This window comes from Carcharhinus amblyrhynchos, chromosome 18, assembly GCF_965287045.1.
Source record: "Carcharhinus amblyrhynchos chromosome 18, sCarAmb.v2.hapA, whole genome shotgun sequence".
Lineage (NCBI taxonomy): Eukaryota > Metazoa > Chordata > Chondrichthyes > Carcharhiniformes > Carcharhinidae > Carcharhinus > Carcharhinus amblyrhynchos.
Window position 1 is genome coordinate 29,963,564 of NC_137341.1, and position 20,563 is coordinate 29,984,126.

The 20,563-nt window shown below is 39.4% G+C and overlaps 1 protein-coding gene across 1 annotated transcript in view; it reads left to right on the plus strand.

Annotated features, from left to right (window-relative positions):
- clcn7 (chloride channel 7) overlaps positions 1–19,250 on the plus strand; it is a 74,129-nt gene extending 54,879 nt beyond the window's left edge. Inside the window, exons 19-25 of the mRNA XM_080206661.1 lie at positions 3,296–3,423; positions 7,487–7,572; positions 9,649–9,772; positions 12,249–12,323; positions 12,622–12,798; positions 14,443–14,523; positions 16,527–19,250. Of these exons, the coding sequence (XP_080062787.1) occupies positions 3,296–3,423; positions 7,487–7,572; positions 9,649–9,772; positions 12,249–12,323; positions 12,622–12,798; positions 14,443–14,523; positions 16,527–16,613 (758 nt within the window). The 3' untranslated portion in view covers positions 16,614–19,250. The remainder of the gene's footprint in view (positions 1–3,295; positions 3,424–7,486; positions 7,573–9,648; positions 9,773–12,248; positions 12,324–12,621; positions 12,799–14,442; positions 14,524–16,526) is intronic.
- The last annotated feature ends 1,313 nt before the right edge of the window (positions 19,251–20,563 follow it).

Consider the following 20,563-nt stretch of genomic DNA (forward strand, 5'->3'; position numbering starts at 1 on the left):
AGGAGAAAGTGGGTTCCCGGACACGCGTCCTTTGTTTGAACAGAGGCGAGTACGGTAGGATGAGAGAAGAATTTGCGAATGTGGACTGGGGGAGCGCGTTGGAAGGTAGGTCTGCTGAGGAGCAGTGGAGGATCTTTAAGGAGATCTTTCTTGGTGCTCAGCAGAAATTTATTCCGATGGTCAAAAAGGACCGTAGGAGGAGAGGTAATAAGCCGTGGATAACGAAGGAGGTGAAGGAAAATGTTAAACTAAAAGCGGAGGCGTTTAGAGTAGCTAAGAGTAGTGGGCGAGAAGAGGATTGGGAGAGGTTTAAATGTCAACAAAGATTGACAAAGAAGTTGATAAAGAAGGGTAGGAGAAACATGAAGCTGGGCTAGCGCTTAATATAAAAAAGGATAGCAAGAGTTTTTATAAATACATAAAAAGGAAGAGGCTGGCTAGGGTGAACGTTGGACCCTTAGAGGATGAGAAGGGGGACTTAGTGGTAGGGGATGGGGATATGGCTGAGGTCTTGAATAACTTTTTTGTTTCGGTCTTCACGGAGGAGGACGTGAATAATTTGCCGGGTGTTAGCGATGGAAAGGTGGTAGGACTGGAGGGTCTCAATGACATTACTGTTACTAGAGAGGCGGTGCTCGACAGACTGGAGGGGCTGATTGTGGACAAGTCCCCAGGACCGCATGGAATGCATCCGAGGGTTCTGAAAGAAATGGCGGAGGTGATAGTGGATGCCTTGGTGGTTATTTTCCAGATGTCGCTGGATTCCGGGGAAGTGCCGGAAGATTGGAAAACGGATAATGTTACGCCGTTGTTTAAGAAGAGTGGCAGGCAAAAGGCAGGGAATTATAGGCCGGTTAGTTTAACGTCTGTTGTAGGTAAAATGTTAGAATCCGTCATCAAGGAGGAAATAGCGAGGCATCTTGAGGGGAATTGCTTGATCGAGCAGACGCAGCACGGTTTCGTTAAAGGGAAGTCGTGTCTGACAAATTTACTGGTGTTCTATGAGGATGTGTCTAGGGCGGTGGATAAAGGAGAGCCGGTGGATGTGGCCTTTCTTGATTTTCAGAAGGCGTTTGACAAGGTACCTCACAAGAGGTTATTGTAGAAGGTCAGGGGACATGGAGTTGGTGGTAGGGTGTTAGCGTGGATAGAGGATTGGTTGTCAAATAGGAGGCAGAGAGTGGGGGTCAATGGGTGCTATTTGGATTGGCGGTTGGTGACTAGTGGAGCGCCCCAGGGGTCGGTGCTGGGGCCTCAGCTATTTACCATTTATATAGATGATCTGGAGGAGGGAACCGAGTGTATGGTGTCGAAATTTGCTGATGACACCAAGATTGGTGGAATGGCAAATTGTGCGGAGGGTGTGGAGAGTCTACAGAAGGATCTAGATAGGCTGGGTGAATGGGCCAGGAACTGGCAAATGGAATTTAATGTTGGCAAGTGTGAGGTGGTCCACTTTGGTAGGAATAATGGTAGGAAGGATTATTACTTACGTGGCGAAAAACTGCAGCAGGCGACGGTGCAGAGGGACCTCAGGGTCCTTGTGCATGAGTCGCAAAAACCCAGCTTGCAGGTGCAGCAGGTGGTCAGGAAGGCAAATGGGATGCTGGCCTTCATAGCAAGGGGGATTGAATATAGAAGTATGGAGGTCTTGCTGCGGCTGTATAGGGCATTGGTGAGGCTGCAGCTGGAGTAGTGTGTGCAGTTTTGGGCGCCATACTTACGCAAGGATATTTTGGCCTTGGAGGGAGTGCAGAGGAGGTTTACTAGGCTGATGCCAGAGTTGAGGGGGTTGAGCTATGAGGAGAGGCTGAATAAACTAGGCTTGTACTCGTTAGAGTTTAGAAGAATGAGGGGAGATCTCATTGAGACATATAAGATGATGAATGGGATGGATGGGATAGAGGTGGAGAGACTCTTCGCGCTCAGAAAGGACAGTAGGACTAGGGGGCACAGCCTCAAGATAAAGGGGGGGCGGTTTAGAACGGAGTTGAGGAAGAACTTCTTCACTCAAAGGGTGGTGAATGTCTGGAATTCTCTGCCCGTTGAGGTGGTGGAGGCTGCCTCGCTAAATATTTTTAAAACGCGGGTTGATGGGTTTTTGATAAGCAAGGGGATTAAGGGTTATGGGGAGAGGGCGGGGCAGGCTCGAAGGGCTAGATGGCCTACTCCTGCTCCTATTTCTTATGTTCACCCTTCAGTCTTTTTTTCAAGATGAAAAAGCCTCACCCTGTTTGATCCTTCCTGATAGATACAAGAACTGAGAGATTGTATCACTCTAGTTTTTTTTAATTTTGCACCTTCCCCATTCCTAATTTCCTTTTATAATATTTAAAGTTTATTTATTAGTCACAAGAAAGGCTTACATTAACACTGCAATGAAGTAACAATGAAATTCCCCTAGTCACCACATTCCGGCACCTGTTCGGGTCAATGCTTAACTAGCATGTCTATGGAGACCAGAACAGTTCACAACGCTCTTGTGATTTAATAAAGGTTCTACACATATTTAACACAAATCATCTGCTTTTTGTTTCCAACTGACTTAGTTGTGGAAATGAGATGGAGGAAGTCAAACAGATACGCTATATCTAAGGAGCTAGGAGTTCTCTGCCCTCTTGTTGAGCTGACAGATTCTGTGGATCGGAAGTGGTTGTAATGGTGTATGCTACTTTGTTAAAAATCATACTGTTGGCGTTCAACAACAAAATGCTATTTTCTTCCCCCACTTCCCAATAGGAGATTATCCTGATGTCTGCAATTTTCAGAAAATGATCTGATCCAGAAATTATGGTTGGCACTATGCTAGTCACGTGCACTCAGCCAGGATTGACCCAGTCAAAAAAATATAAACTTGGTTGGGGGGAGGATTCAATTGAATGATAATTTTCCAGCATCTCATTTTGTGTATCTTGTTTCTAAGTTGGAATAGCTACCACCTCCTACTGTTATTTTTGATAGAAAAGTGCAAACATTGTTATTATGAAAAGAAATTCTTGTAGAAGCTAATCTATTTACGATAGGGGGGGAGAAAGGAAACAATTAAAAGTTAAAATGCTTAACTCTAAGGAAGTTTCTTGCACTATATTCAATTTGGGTCTTACTACATTTGTTTCAACAAAATGTATTGTCTACCATGTAAATGAAAAAGCTAAATTTATAATATATTGATCTGACTTGAGAGAGTTGGGAGCCTAGCAAGATGGTTTGTGTATATAGTATATGTATATGCATATTAACTGTCATCTTCTATCAGATGGTGCTGAGCTTATGGTCTATCACATTCCATTTGCAGGAGGTATTGTACGAATGACATTGAGCTTGACCGTCATAATCGTGGAGGCAACTGGAAACGTGACCTATGGTCTTCCCGTCATGGTGGTGCTAATGACTGCCAAAATTGTTGGGGACCTCTGCATTGAGGTGCCTGTTCATTTATTTCAAATGTTTAAACAGCGACAGTGTAGCCATTTTATGAAACAACCTGGATTAACCTTTTCTTCCAATCCCAGACGCTATGCCGTGACCTCAATTATTTCTGCTTTCTTAGCCCTTGTTTTTAAGTTTAATTCTAACTTTTCGCCTGGTGCAGTTAACCTAACCTAGATTAATCGATGCAAATCACTCAGGGATAAGTCTTCCCTTTCCAGACAAGTTTTAGCAATTGTAAAATTCACTGTGCAGAGCCCATCAACCTTAACCTCAGCAAGTAACAACATGTATCTATCTGTAGATTCAAAATCCTTGGCCAGATGCTGCTCTAAACGACCCCCTCCACACCTGCCCCTACCTCCCACACCCCTGTCCACCCAAAAAAAACACAAGTTGGCTGATAGGCTCTAATTAGGGACCAGTAATGTTTTGTTGAATGTGGTCAAAAGTTTGAGATTGAAGACACCTGCTTTTAGAATAAAGCCACAAGATTCCATGGGTTTTTGAAAAAACAAAACAAACTTTACAAATTCAGAAAGATAAAGCATTTTACAAGATCTATCTTATACTCTAACATTCAGGGTAAGTGAGGTACATGTGAATCAACAAATGAATTGTGGTCAGACATCTCTACAGAGTAAATGACAGATGCAGCCAAGACAGATTCCATGGATTTCTCAACACTGTCCAGATGTTAGTCCCATTGTGAGCCAATGAATCTCCCTGAAACTTTGCCTTTCTCACAGGGTTTTCAATCTCCACATTTGAAAATCTCTCCTTGGAATTTTTTCCAAAAGTCGTTGCCATTCAAACGGCTTCAACAGTGACCCACCTCGCGTGGTTTCAGTATTGCCTTCTGAGATTCTTATCCCCTGGTTCTCTTGTGTACCCTAACATTTCACCTTCTAAGCACACTTTCAGGTTTTTGGCTATGCCAAGCAGAATATCACTGCTGTAAAGGGATACATTGTCTCAATGGCTGTTCAAGTCTGTTCCCCATGCTTTCTCTTTTACTTAACTGGGACTTCTGCCTATCCCTGTCTCTGTTGCACTTGTTGGCTGACTCCCTAACACTGACTTCCCCCATGGTTGACTGATCCTGAGTCTGATTTGATAATGTATCATAATACTCCAAGAGGGTCTGACCCTTGTTACTAGCAGGAAGCAATATAACAAGCATGGGAGCATCCTGTACATTAAATGTAATGATCTCCACAGACTGCCAATTTAGCAGAGATACAAGAGGTAAAAATGGATTTTGTGACAATGTAAGTGGTTTTAATTGTCAACATAGTTTGTTAAATTTCCCAGTTTTCCTAAATAATGAATTGGGGAACAAAGGGAATCAATAAATTGTATGGTATCTTTCAAAGATGGGCAATGGATTAGATTAATTCAATAGATTAATGAATGAACGGTTTATTAAGTAATATCGTACAGAAAGCAATATAAGGCTTGCATGACTCCAGACTCCTAACTGGCAAGGAAAACCCAGGCATCCCCCACCTCAGGATTCTTGTTTCCGGCCTGATTGACCAAATGACTGTTGGAGAGCTTGTCCTCTAAAAGGGCACAAACTACCACAAGTTGGAACTATTATTGCATTATGCTCTTGCAGTTCAGACTGGCTGTCAAACATCTAAAACAAACCACAATCATTGACCCCATCGCTCTTGCATCGCCAACCTCCCTTTTCTCTCCAAGTCCTTGAAAGTACTTTTGCTTTCTAGATCTGTGCCCTTTCTTCCTGGAACACAATGTTCAAATCCCTCAAATTGTAGTTCTGCTGATGCTGTAGCGAAACAGCTCATCATAAATGACATCCTGGGTGACTGTGACCATCTCTCTTAGGCCTCCTTGAATTCTCTGCAGTTTTTGACATGAATTACCACGTTATCCTCCATCACTGCATCTCTACATTCGTCCAGCTTTCACATGGTTCTATTCTTATCCATCTAATCATATCCAGAAAATCACTAGGAATAGCTTCTCTTTCTGCACTCTCATCATTACCTCTGGTCCCAAGAATCTATCCTTGAACCTTATCGATTTCTCAACTTCATGCTGCTCCATGCATACGAAAACACAGTACTAGTTTTCTCTTGTATGCTGCCAACACCCAGTAGTACATTACCACCATTATTACTTAATTGTTAGACTGCTCATCAGACATCCAGTGCCGGATGAGCAGAAACTTCTTCCAGTTAATTATGGGGAAGACTGAAGCCACTGTTTTCAATCCCCAAACTCTGTTACCTAGCTATGAACTCCATCCCTCTCCCTGCCAATAGTTTGTTCACAGTCTTGGTGTCATATTTACCTCAGACCAGCGACTGACCACATTTTGTGTCATCACTAAGATTGCCTATTTCCACCTCTAATATTGCCAACTTTGCCCTTGTCATCTTATCTGCTGCTGAAATCCTAATTCATGCATTTACTACCTATTTTAAAAAATCTTTACCAGCGTAAAGATTCCCCCAACAGAGGTGACTGAATCACAGAACTCAGAGGACAAAATCTGACAAAATTAGAAGTGGTCTAGGCTTTCACTCTGCTGAATAAATAGAGGTGCAGTGTATTTGGCTACAAATAAAATGTCTATTTCTATCCTGCTTCAGTGTGTTTACCATTTAAGGATTGGGACAGGAACACTTAAAAATTAACGTGTGGTTTATTTTTAACCTGTAAACAGACCAATGGAAGAGAGTTTCTGTTTTGCAGTTTAATCTGAGAGCAATGTCTTTTATTGGCTCAATCTGCCCCAAGTGTTGAGTTGCACCCGGGGATTAGTATGGATTCGATACTTAACCCAGTATTAACAAGCACATGTAAATCAATATTGCATTTGGAATACCATACATATCTTAAATTGGTGACTGTTTTGAGAACATGAATCCCTTTCTGTTAAGGGGATTTGCAGCTTAGTCTTTAAGTACTTGATAAATCACAGCTGCTTAACTCAGATTTCAGTATAGTTTCTCATTGTAACAATATGTTTAGCAACTTGGGCTGCATTGCCTAGCTTGTGGACTACCTTCATTCATGTGTGGACGTGGGCACAACAAAACACTTTTTTAACTTATAACCATTTTGATTTACTTTGAAATTTGGCTAAATACATTTTTTAAAGCAAATTTTGCTTTAAATGAGCATGATATGTTGGCTAATTAATTACTGCTGTTTGGCTGTTAGAGGTATGTTCGTGGGTCATTTTTCCCCCATTATTTTGGCCCTGATATTTCCAGCTCCAGGTGGTCTTATCCTGGAAAATGCGCTGGGTAAGCCCTTGGAATTATCAGACCTGGACTTGCTTGGGAAGTTTCAACTTCTGATGGGCAATTCCCCTGCGTCAGAATGTTCGGACTCTAACTCTGAGACAGATGTCAGAGGGTTTTGACTCAATTACTTGGATAATTACTCAGGAAATGATTTACAGGAAAAAAAGCTGTGTGTAACGCCTGGGTTACTATATAACTAACCCCTTCCCAATCTCTGTTGACTTGCCAACTCTATCCTGACCAACTCTACCTCTTTCCCTCCCCAGCAGACCCTCCAAATCCCCTGTCCGGGACCTCCTCTCATCACCTTTCCCCCTGCTGCCCTGTCCACTGACCCTCACTCACACTCATTGAAATAGCTTTTTACTCTTAGTTAATGTCCCAAGATATTTCACAGTTGATGCTGTTAAATAAAGTGGCTGACATGTAATTTGTTTGTATTTTGGGACAATGAAGAATTCAGATTTCCTGTTGCCAAGTTTTTCACTGAAGAAGCTTTGCAGTAGTAAAAACAATTAAAATCTGAGTAAGCATAAAAATTGCATTTTTATTGTCTGCACTGGGCTTGGTGGACAAGGGTTTCAAAAAATTACCTTTGGAAGAATGTGTTAGGGATTAATGGCAAATTCTGGAGCGGTGCAATGATTTATCTCGTGTAGCGACACATTTCAATATGTTGTTAACTAACTTACATTTGAACTATATCAATATGAGTAGAATTTGGAAGTACAAAAGTCTTGAACTTCAATGGTTAAATTTATTTTTGCTCTTAGGGACTGTATGATATTCACATTAAGCTGCAGAGTGTACCTTTCCTTGGCTGGGAGCCTCCTGAAAAATCTCATGCTTTAACTGCACGGTAAGAATGATTATTCTGTTCAGTACACTAAGAATTGCGACATGTCAGTTGGTCATGGTTTATATAATGACACATATCCCTGCTGCTCTTCGTTTGAAGACCTAGCCCTCTGCTCAGTTGTTTCAGATTACATCATGGCTGTGTTTGTTGCCAACATTGTGTGTGCGCAATCCTAGCGTTTTACTCTGTTGTGTGATTGCAAGCGACAGAGTAAGTAGCAGCCAGGAGCAGAGATTTTATCAGTTACTGGAGTTGCAGAGCAGTATTTTACAACTTTTGCTCCTTTAACTGATGGTACTCATTCCCCAGATCTATTGGATACTTGAGGAACTTTCCCAGTTACATAAAACATTTTGATAGCTCTTTAGTAGCGCACTCGAAACATTTAAAATCTAATAGTGGAAAGGGAAGACGTGTATACAGATGCAAGTGCACCACCCAGAGTTCTCTCAATGATCCTGAAACTGGATTGGTAGCATGGCAATAGAATCCAGGCTCTGCTAGGTCAGAATCAGCTCTGTAGTTAAGATCACAGACTATTTGACGCCACATAAACACAGACAGGGATATGTAATTAATTCCCAGTGTCTAGAGCAGCATCTTTAAGTGAATAATTCCCAGTTGCTACCTCTCCAAGGATACCGTTGTTAACAATCTGTTCAACATCATTGGCTTATTGCGATTAAATAAATCAAATTTGTACACTCCAAGTAATGAGATCTTAAAGGATCACACAATCACACTTAATTCAAACCCATTTTAAACACATGGGAGAGACAACGAGCAGAAACTTTGTGGTGTCAATTTTCCATCGAAAGCTTTCTGGCAGGCTGGGGTGCAGCAGTGTGATGTCAGTGGGTTTTCTATACTTACGCAGACCAGTGCGTATGTACAGGTAGGTATCAGTGGCCATCTTACATTGGGAGACGACACAGAGTTACATCACTGAGCTCTCTGTAAACTTAATTGAATGCGGTTTGACATGAAATCCCACTTCTTCCAAAATTCTTGTTTTTGATTTTTAGTTAAAATCCTTGTGAAATTGAGGGAGAATTCTATTTATAATATGCAGCCTCTGGACATTCAACTTTTTTAAATGGAGAAAGACAAACATGCGTTTGTTATTCTGTCAGTGGCAGTTTTGGCCTCTCAGGAATCTGCCCCGTGATCAGTTCTGGGTTGTGTCAGTTTGGCTTTCTCCAGATAACAGATTTATAGCTGCTGCAATTTGGGTTAGCTCCAAATTTATTCCTGCTCTGAATTTGCAGCTGTATCTTGGCAAAAATAGAAATTAAAACTCAAGTTGGACAGATTTTACAACATTTCACATAGCTGTTCTTAAATCCAAGCTCCTCCTTGGTGTTTATGAGCACACATTGTATCTTGCATGTTCTTGTCCACGATGTTATAACAGATACATATAACAGGTTTGGAGGTACTGTCCTTCTGAGATAGAGGAGTGTATTTTAGGGTCTGTGGAAGGCTATGTCTGATCGCTGGCTGGCTGCAGTGTGACTAAATATCAGATATAATAAAATATTAATGCACAGTTCGGGGTGCTTTTGAACTGCATGAACTTGAAGTATAATTTATCATTGAGCTTTATCAAGGTTAAAGGATGACAGATATTTCTCTGTTAGGATATTTTTTTATCCCACTTTATATAAAACTCAATGGATTTTATCAGACTTATTTAATAAGGATCAAGTAGATTTGGGTGTTTGCGAGAAGCTGTAGTTAGCATTTTTTAATACTGTAGAAAATAACAAGATCCCACACCACCATTTGTCTTGGTTTAGTTCAGATATTGTTGATCTGAACACCAAGTTCATATTGTCAAACTTTACAGTTCATAACTTTTAATGTTTCATTTGTTTTCAAATTCGTTTTTGTCTGTTATTTTAATTTTGTACTAGTTTGATGTGTAAGAGAATCGTAAAATTGTGACATGATTTCTGACACAGGAGAGAAAATAGTTTCAGTTGCGTTATTGTCCATGGATCAAGATATGTTGCATAAATAAAAAGAATCTGGTCAAAAAAAAATTTAAAAGTAAATACTTCCATTCAATTTCAGTGAAGTAATGAGCTACCCAGTAACTTGTTTCAAACAACTTGAGAAGGTTGGACGCATAGTGGACATTCTTAGTGACACATCAGCTAATCATAATGGATTTCCAGTGGTAGATGAGAATCATGAGGTACGTAAATATGTTTTTTAAAATCTAGATTTTGTTGGTTAATTCCCATCAAGAAAATTTATGGTGTTGAAGATGATTTTTTTTAGTTGATCAACTAACCACTTTATTTGGCCATGCTCCATTTGCTGTGATCTTTCAAATCTAGATTTGTTTCATGAGATTTTTCAAATCATAAAATCCCTACAGTGCAAAAGGGGGCCATTCAGCCCATCGACAGCAATCCCACCCATTCCCCTTAACCCCACGTATTTACCATCCTAGTCCCCCAGTAGCAAAAACAGAAAATACTGAATAAACTCAGCAGATCTGGCGGCATTGGTGGAGCAAAACAGAGTTAATGCTTCAGATTCAAGTGATCCATCTGCAGAAATCTTGCAGTCCTTGCACAGCTAGCAAAGTAGTGATTCTGTATGTAGCTATCCACACGATAATCCCATTTTCCCCACACTTTAGTAATGGCTGTTTCATTGTTTTTGTAGTTACTACTTTTGTGCAGGAATTTCTTCAGCCAGAGAGTGGTGAATCTATGGAACTCTTTGCCACAGAAGGCTGTGGAGGCCAGGCCATTGAGTGTATTTAATACAGAGATGGGATAGGTTCTTGATTGATAAAGGATCAGAGGTTATGGGGATGAGAAAAATATCAGTCTTGATTGAATGGCAGAGCAGACTCAGTGAGCCGAGTGGCCTAATTTTGCTGCTATGTCTTATGGTGTAATGGATTTATAATTCGACATCTGTGAAGGGTATTCTTTTCTGCTTTTTCTTTTGATTGTTATTATTCATTTACATTTTTTTAACAAATGAACAACGTAACCAAAATGAAGTTAAATACGGACAAAAAATGAATTTGAATTGAATCAGAGTTGAGCCTTATTTCTGTACTTGTGGATCATGTACACTGGTGGAACAGCTTTTTGTTTTGTTTTCTCGTTTTCCTTAACTCTTGGAGGCAGATTGTGTACTTTCACTGCCAATTAGCTAAGATTACCTCACTCAGCAAAGGCTGGAGCACAAGCCTTGCTCCGTTCTGCACTTCAATGACCCAAGTGCATTAACCCATTTGAGCCAGCGGATAAGTTCTTCTTTGAATTGTTTGATTACTATGTAGTCATCATTGTCTCTGGTGTAAGTTGCAGATTCTGGCCCCCATATTGACAAGAGTATAATTCCTCTCCATTTATTTGAAGGCCATAACAAATGTTCAAGACTGACTGCTGCACTTTCCTCCCTCATTTGCTTTGCATTATTCTACTGTTAGCGGTGCAAATCCCAGTCTATCTAATCTTTTGAGAAAGAATCAAAGACAGTGACTGGAGCAACCAATGTAATCATTTTACCTTTTTATCTTTTCTTCCCATGACAAAAGATATTTGCTTGCTTTGTTGTCTCAGCCAAGAATAGCAGCTCATTTCTTGAGAAATTATTGATGTGGGGAGGCGATGGCCTTGTGATATTATCACTAGACTATTAATCTAGAAACTCAGCAAATGTCCTGGGAACCTAGGTTCAAATCCTGCCATGGCAGGTGGTGGAATTTGAATTCAATAAAAAATATCTTGAATTAAGAATCTGCTGATGGCCGTGAAACCATTGTCGTTTGTCAGAAAAACCCACCTGGTTCGCTAATAGCCTCCAGGGAAGAAAATCTGCCGTCCTTACCTGGTCGGGCCTACACGTGACTCCAGACCCACAGCAATGGTGGTTGACTCTCAACTGCCCTTGGGCAATTAGGGATGGGCAACAAAAGCTGATCAGCCAGCAACGCCCATGTCTCATGAATGAACTTTTTTTTATTCAATCAACTATTCCACAGTAGTTTGTTGATCTACCAAATGCCACTGAATCATCTGGGGTTTTCGGTGTTGTTAAGTTTTTTTTGCAATTTAAATTACATCTGGATATTCAATCCAGAGAAGTTAAAATATTTGGATTGGAAAATCTTGTGCACCCCAGAGACTTGTTGCTGTTTGCTATGAAAATGTTATTTCCATCCTTCTCTTTCTCATTTTGCTTCATTTTTCTGTACTGGGCCAACAATAGCACAGTTTGTTTTTTTTATCAAGTATGTTATCTACTCCAAAATAAAAGCAAAATGCTGTGAATACAGATCTGGCAGTATCCATGGAGAAAGAAACAGAATTAATGTTTCAAATTTAATATGACTCTTCATTGGAACTTCCTCAAACTTGCTGAGCTTTTCCAGCACTTTCTGTTTATATTTTTTATCCACTCCTGATTCTGCAACTATATTTTCTTGCAGCTACTTTCATTCTACCAATACAGGATACCCCATACCTAATCTGACATTGTTTTCGGTAAAGTTTAGTTTTTTCTGTTTCTCGTTACTTGCCATAAAGAAAGGGAAAGCAAGCTAAAAAGTTTGGTTATAAATGTTCATAATTTCTGTCTTTGGTGCAGTAATTCTAATTTCCAGTCATAACTATATAGTTATCAAATGCTTTCGTTGTTTACAGCCTGACGGTGATAATGTTGGAAGATTGTGTGGATTAATATTGCGGTCGCAGTTAATTGTCCTTCTGAAGCATAAGGTAATCTTTCAAATAGAAAGGAAGACGAAACAAAAATGTTGCTAATCTGAATAAAGTACTGGGAATATACAGATAGCTCTCTGGTGTGTGCGCGATTATATAGAATCTTTTCTTGTGGAATTGTGCATAATTTCCTCTGAACAAAACTGATAAGTTGTAGATACGTGGAGACTTTGAGAAATTCAGATTAAATTATTTTCTTTCAATTCTGAAAATGGCAATTATGAATGACACACCAGTATTAGCTGTTGTTTCTTTGTCTTTCCTTTTGGTTCTAATTATGTTTTTATGATTTCAGGTGTTTGTGGAAAGGGCAAGCTCAAACCTCACGCAGAGGAAACTTCAACTAAAGGACTTCAGAGATGCTTACCCACGTTTCCCTCCAATCCAATCCATTCATGTTTCACAAGATGAGCGAAACTGCACAATGGACTTGACAGAATTCATGAACCCAACTCCATATAGTGTTCCTGGGGTAATGAACTTTAAACTGCTGTCTTAGACTAGTCTTGTCTGGCTGCTTGGTCAAAACATTCAGTTCAAATATTTTTATGTTCTATTTGTTTTCTTGAGTGAAGTTATTTTAAAGTTGGATGCTCACAATTATGTCTACATTCATTGGCAAATGAGACATTGATTTGATTTTTATTTAGCAGATAAATGTCTACTTAAAATATTGCTTATTTTCTCTTGCAAGAGCATGAGCAAAGATCATAAGTCTTGTTCAGGCTTCTCCTCCTAATACTTTATAATTGTTGAACTTTGGTGTTTTAAACAAAGACCAATACAGCACAGGAACAGGCCTTCAGCCCTCCAAACCTGCACTGATCATGTGTTCCTAACTAGACCATCCGTTTGTATCCCTCTATTTCCAGTCTGTTCATGTGGCTATCTAGATAAGTCTTAAATGATCCTAGTGTGTCTGCCTCAAACCACCTTGCTTGATAGTGCATTCCAGGCCTCCCCACATCTTTAATGATTTCACTCTACACTTCTGCTTCTGTTCATTTCAAAACATTAAGTACGAATTCTTACTATCTGAGCTAGAAGCTTTATAATCCTTGTTCGTCGCTCATTCTTTGCACTTGGAATAAATCCTGTTCATTTTGAAATGAACAGACAAGCAGAAGTGTAGAGTGAAGTCATCTCTTGTGTTATCTACATCTCTTGTGTTATAGTGGCAAGAACTTTAGGCAATTTGCTGCACGATCTGATGAGTGTAAGCATAATGTCGTTCAGTCTTGTACATTTATTGTCATGGCTATATGTTGTTTTACATTGCTGTGCCATCTAGCTAGTGAAGCATCTATCATTTTCTGTTCTAACTTTCCCTATGTAGTTAAATTGCATTCATTGTATGTTTTACTTTATTTGATCAATAACATACATTGCGTGTTAAACTAAATTGGCTGCCTGATCTAAATCCTACAGAACATCTTAACCATTTCATTTTCCATCTTTTTAAAATCTCGCTTTCCATCTTTTTGCCCCCCCCACTGTGGCTGACCCTCCCCCACCTCGTCCATTGAGCCATCTGTTACATGCCTCAGGTTGTCCTTTAACACTGTACTTCACTTTGTTCTGCCATTTACTCATTCTGATCTCTTATGGGCCGCTATCTATCTTAAGGTGGAGATATAGGCATTGGACTGGGGTGGGCACAGTAAGAAGTTCCACAACATCAACTCCTCCATCAGGTGACTCACCTGATGAAGGAGCAGCGCTCCAAAAATTTGTGATTCCAAATAAACCTGTCGGACTTTAAGCTGGTGTTGTGAGACTTCTTATCCTACTGCACTTTTCTTAGCCATGATCACCACTATTTACATTTCCTTTGTCTTTCTGTCTATAACATCTTTGTCAACCCTGTCCCGCCCTCCACCTGCCTCACTCTAAAAGTATAAATATCACCTTATTTTCTATTGTCTTCAGCTCTGATGAAGGGTCATCCAAACTCGAAACATTAGCTCTGTTCTCTCTCCACCGATGCTGTCAGACCTGCTGAGATTTTCCAGCATTTTCTGATTTTGGTTCAGATTCCAGCAATGCAGTAATTTGCTTTTAAGCTTAAATGTCTTTATACAAATTTTCAAGTCTAATATTTGTTGTTTCTTTACAGGAGGCATCTCTTCCTAGAGTCTTTAGATTGTTCCGTGCTCTTGGCTTGAGACACTTAGTGATATGTGATGGGTCTAATGGGGTGAGTAGCCAAGTTGTATTAGAAAATATATTGTGAATGTGTCAATTTTTGGACTGTGTTTTTCTGCAGAAAATGTAAAAAAAAATGAAATTATGAAGTAGGAGCAGAAGTAAACCATTTGGCCCCTTGAGCCCGCCTTGCCATTCAAAAAGATCACGTGTGATCTGTTTGTGTTGAGTTCCCCGTTCCCCATCTACATCTGCCTTAAAAATATTCAGTGACCTTGCTTCCACTGCCTTCTGAGGCAGAAAGTTCCAACATCACAAAACCCTCTGAGGGGAAAAAAAAACTCCCCTTCTCTGTCCTATAAGGGCATCCTATAATTTTAAAACAGTGCCCCTAGTTCTGGGCTCGCCCACAAGAGGAAACATCCTTTCAATGTCCACTGTCTCAATACTAATCAGGATCGTACAGTTCAATCAAACCATCCCTCACTCTTTTCTAAACACTACTGGAAACAAGCCCAGTCAGTATAACCCTTCCTTATAAGAAAACCTGCTCACTCCAGCTATCAATCTAGTAAGCCACCTCCAACACATTCACTGCCTTCCTTAACTAAGACCAATACTGCACATAATATTTGAGATGCTGTCTTACCAATGCCCAATATAACTGAAGCATAACATTTCTTTTATGTTCAATTCCTCTTGTAATGAAGACTGATAGAATGCTATCCTTTCTGATTACATGCTGCACCTGCATATTAACTCTTCAATGACTAATGCACAGGAACACCTAAACCCTTCTGCACTCATTCTCCATTTAAGTAATAGAATGCTTTTTTATTCTTCCGAGCAAAGTTAACAACTTCACGCTTTCCCACATTATACTCCATCTGTCAGATCTTTTTCCCACTCACTGAGCCCCTCTGTATCCATCTGCAGACTCCATATGTCTTCTTCACAATATACTTTCTGACCTTTTTCTTTTGTCTTCTGCAAAGTTTGCTGCGACGCCTTTACTGCTGTCATTTAAGTCACTGATGTAAGTTGCAAAAAGTGATGACCCCAGCACAAATTTCAGTTGTCACATCCTGCCAATCGGATAAAGACCCATTTATGCATACCCTCTATTTTCTGCCAACTAGCCAATCTTCAGTAAAAGTAAATTACTGTGGGCGCAGAAAGCTGAAATGAAAACACAGAATGCGGAAAGTCTCAGCAGATCTCAGGGAGAACAGAGCTAATGTTTCAAGTGTGGATGACTCTTTGTTCATTGTTTGAATACAAGTACCAATTGAAGGAAGTGAATTTGATCTAAATGTTCACTTCAATATGGTCTTTACAACACGGAACCCATTGTGTTCATGCTGGCTCTCTGTAGAATAATTCAATCAGTCCCATTTGCACATTTTATCCAAATATCCCAGTTTAATTCTCTCAAGTGCCAAGCTATTTCCTTTTGAAATCATTGATTTGTCTCAGCTTCCTCATAGGCAGTGGACTGTAAGTCATTACGACTCAGTGTGTTAAAAATCTTTTCCTCATATCCCCCCCTCACCTGCATCTCTTGCCCAAAAATGCCCAGAAGTAAAGCAGCTTTTCATTGAGCCCCATCTCACCAAGTATTTTCTGAGTTTGCCTTCAAAATATTGAAGAAGCATGTAGGTGAAAGACACCAGTTCAGATCACAAGCAGATACTAGTGTTATACCTCACATATTTGTTCAGTTGGAATTGGGGAGTACAGGAATTTGCCTCAACACTAGATGCTCAGAAAGCATATGAGAGAGATGAACGTAGTAACATTTGAGGATATATTTAAAGACATGAAATTTTAAGGGAAATAAGCAATGCTTGGCTTAGGAACTTGAAGTTGTAACACAATTTTCCAAAATGTCTTCAAGGAAGTAAAAGCTTGGGATCATATTTGATTGAGCACAGCTGAAGGGTTTGAGTTGAGCTTTGTGATGTAAATCCAGTTAGATCACGTCAGTTAAATCAAGCTCAATGTGAAGTAATTCTTATTTTTTAATGCCAACTGTGTTTATTATTTTGCATGTAGGTAATTGGAATTGTCACCAGAAAAGATCTCGCCAGATATCGTTTGCATAAAGGACAGCTGGAAGAACTTGAAATGGCGCACACATGATTGCATTTTGTACCTTTGGTCAGAAATGGCAATGCACTGGTGTTTTAACTGTTTTCTAATTCTGGTTAAAACATTTTATTCACTCAGCATTTTCTTGCACTTCACATGAATGGAGCCTCGTGCACCAGGGTATTTTCTGGAAGGGTTACCATATTGTGCCAGAATTGACTTGTTTGCACTGTAATTTGTTAAAACTTAAAATTGTACAGACTTATATTAATATATTTTTTAAGTTCAATGGACACATGCCTTGCACGTTTTTCTGCTGTTCGTCTTGGTTATGGTAAACTTTGGCACATGGGAATCGTGAATGCAAATGCGTTTATAAGGTTGCTCCCGTATCATTTTTTGGCCATTTGAGACTTGTGAAGATTCCGCTATGTTTTGAGAAATCCAGCTAATCTCATTCTGATGTTTGGGGCGGGGTCTTGATGGTTAGAGGAAGAATACGGGCTGATTTTTTGAAAAAATAAATAACAATTTGGTTCGTTCAACAATTGACTCTGCCTGTATGAAAATACAAAGATCACTGTACTTGTACTGTAGCTGCCAGTCCCCATTTGGTGTTTCAAAAATCAACAGAGTAGCATTATATTGCTGGCTGCGTCTTGTGGGTCAGCAGCTAGTGGGGAGCTCTAGACATACAGAATGCGTGCCTGTGCAGACCTCTGCTTATTTCTAATGTTTAAGCGCAGGCAGGAAATCTGCTTTTCCCATACATGAAGATACAATTTTGGTCTTTTTTCCCCAAGGCAGTCCAACAGTCTGATATGGATCCTTCAAATGTGCCTTTGCACTGTGGTGGAGTTTCTGAGGTGCAAGTAGTGTAAGACTACCCTTTGACGGAAGTCTTGTGGAGCTTAATTATAGGTGAGAGCAGATGTTCACCTCGGTCTCTGAGGTATACTGCCACTTTATTGTTGATAGGCGCCTGAAATTGCTTAGCATTCTACAGGTGATTGTGTAAGCCTACTCTTGGAACTGAGCACAATGCAGTTTCTGCAGGTTTTTTGTTAATTAGGTAGTATTAGCGTTTGAATCATTGAGTATAAATTCTGTAATCTAGCTTATACTTTTTGTCTCTACTAAATCAGGAGATTATTAAAATTCTGGAAATGGCAGGTATGCTTTCCAGGGAGCACAATTTTTTAAAAAAATCGAATTTTGACTTCTACAGCAGAAGGTAAAATTGGACAATAATACATGGCAAGATTTGATTGTAGAGGGTCTTAGCAGTATTATGTTGTTCTTCCATAAAATTCTGATATAAAATGCTAATATATGCACACCTTGCATTTAATTTTAGATCATTGTTTATCGATTATTTTACACTAAAATGAATGCATGTTGACCTGACTTCAAACAAAAGATGACAGCAACACCTGGGGAGCAACTAAAATTCCACATTTTGCAAGGTTTTACAAAAATACCATTCACACAGCTAATCAGTGTTCTTATTGCTTCAACTGTGACTTGCATTTCATAAAGTTAAGTTTTATTCTGCTTTATTGATGTCCGAACCATTAATATATTGATAACTATATGGAGGTCAAACTGTAAAATAGACAAGTGTTTTAGACTAAGTATGATTCAAGTTTATTTGACTAAAGTTTTAAGGTATCTTGGTGCTCATGCATTCTATTAAATGTTGTGACTTTTATTTCCTTTAGAAAGAAATGTGTTGCTTAGGTAGCTTGAATGTTTTTCTCTTAGAAATTTTATGTTTCTGGAAGTTAATGATTTTAATATTTGAAAATATTCCTTTTGGTTTCCCAAGTCAGAATTACTACAATCGGCTGCAGAGATAAGTTTCTCTTACTTTGTCATACTAATATGTCTTAACCCCAACCGCAGAAGAGCATTTCTTTTCCCCCACCCCATCTTAATGATGTGATATCCTATCCTCCAAACCAGCCAGCCTTATGACCCTTGAGTGAAATTGCCTAATCTGTGGGCCCAGGTTGCAGCTTCTGGATTTAGACTGCCCAGAGACCATTTCTACACCGCTTGAGAGCAGAGACATTGATCACATGGAATGGTTTCAAACTCAGATCCTAGAAGAGAGAGTCCATGGTCTAATTCCTTTCTGATGCCCAAGGAAGTCTTTCTTGCCCCCAAATTTGTCAGGTTACTTAACCTTTACTTAACTTAATCATTATTTAACTAAGAAAGTCCTTTCAAAATTACTATGTCAATTTTTTTGTTGAAGGCTAGTTTTTGATAAAATGTACAATTGTAACTGTGTTACATCTGAAAGTGCATGGTGATGTATATGCAAAGTTCAGCTACAATCTGATTAAAACATATTGAACTTTTTACAAAAGAATAGAATAGCGGTTGCAACACTCTTTTTGTGTGTGGTTGTATTCACATACATAAAACAGGTAACAAACCTTCATTGCCAACTAATACCGGGGGATTATGAATCTGATTCTGAATGTTCTATAGTTTGTTGAAGTAAAGTTCTTAGAATGGATAAATACATTTAAGATATAAATGTTAAAGAGACTTATTTATGATGAAGATTCAAACCATTTGTTCAGCTGCCTCTGCTGCCACTTCCTCCTTGAAGCTGAACATCCACCTTTGTTCAGTTTTGCATCCATATCTACCCATGCTGATCCCCTCTCATCCATGGATCTATCACATGTTACCTTCATCCCACTCATGCCCAAACGCTGGAGTAAAGTTTCTCCTTTGGGTGCAAAACTTACCCAAATTTTTGCTAGTTTTGAGAGATTTTTATCCTGCAGGTTTCTGCTTAACTTAATTTGCTTGTTGCTAAACACAAATTCTTCTGTAAGCCATCGCCACCATGCAGCATTTTAAAATGTAATCTTCAAAAATCTTTAGCTTAAAAAGAATTGATATATTCAAAAGTGGTAACTTGGTGCAGTTTGATTGAAGCAGCAAGCTCAAAAATAAGCATTTTTATCATTGTCCATGTGAGTAACCCAGTTTTATACGATATAATATATTTAAAAACTTTCAGAGCCACTTGCTGGTTATGTTGGTTAAATAATTTTCTTTTAAAAAATAGTAAGTTTTAAAGCATACTCATTGGTATACATATGCCAAAAAGAACCATTTTTAATTTTCCAAGAGCTGCCCTGAATGACCACAAGTTACACAACTATTGTAAATTTGCACCAACTGGTTAATTCAGTCAGAGGATGTGGCTAGTTTTGTGATGGGGCCAACATCTAGATTAATTTTTTTTTTGAACAAGTGCAATAGAGTGTATTTAATTTATGCTTAAACTCTGTGATGCTTTGGCCAATTTTGGGCACTTTGCACTGAAAGTAGAACAATTGAGCAAAAATAGCACTCCGCTTTCTGTTTGGCCCCGTACTAACTCACATTGCAAATCATAAAATCTCTATAGTGCAGAGTCTGCACTGATCTCAATACTACCCAGCCCCTATTGCCTTAACCCCACATATTCACTATGCTAATCCCCCTGACACTAGGATCAATTTAGCCTGGCCAATCAGCCTAACCCGCACATCTTTGGGAGGAAACTGGAGCACCTGGAAGAAACCCACAGTCAGTGACCTGAGGCCGGAATTGAACCTGGGTCCCTGGTGTTGTGAGGCAACTGTGCTAACAATGTAATTTTCTTTGAGACTCCCCACCTCCACCCTCGCAATCCATTCTTGATCCTTACCATATTGCAAACTGCCACCCAATCTGTTTATCCACAAGTTCCTGAACTTTTATCACTTCCCAAATTCATGCCAGTGTTCTACTATTTGTTGTCTGAAATCAGTGAAATCAATTTTCCACTGCTTCCATTGCACCAGAATGACCCTGTCCTCATATTTCTTTTCAAATTCCTCTATGGCTTCGCTTGTCCCAATCTCAATAATTTCCTACAGCTGAACAACCCTCTGAGATATCACACACCTAGTTCTGTTCTGTTGAGTGTCCCTGAAGTTACTCATTCCATT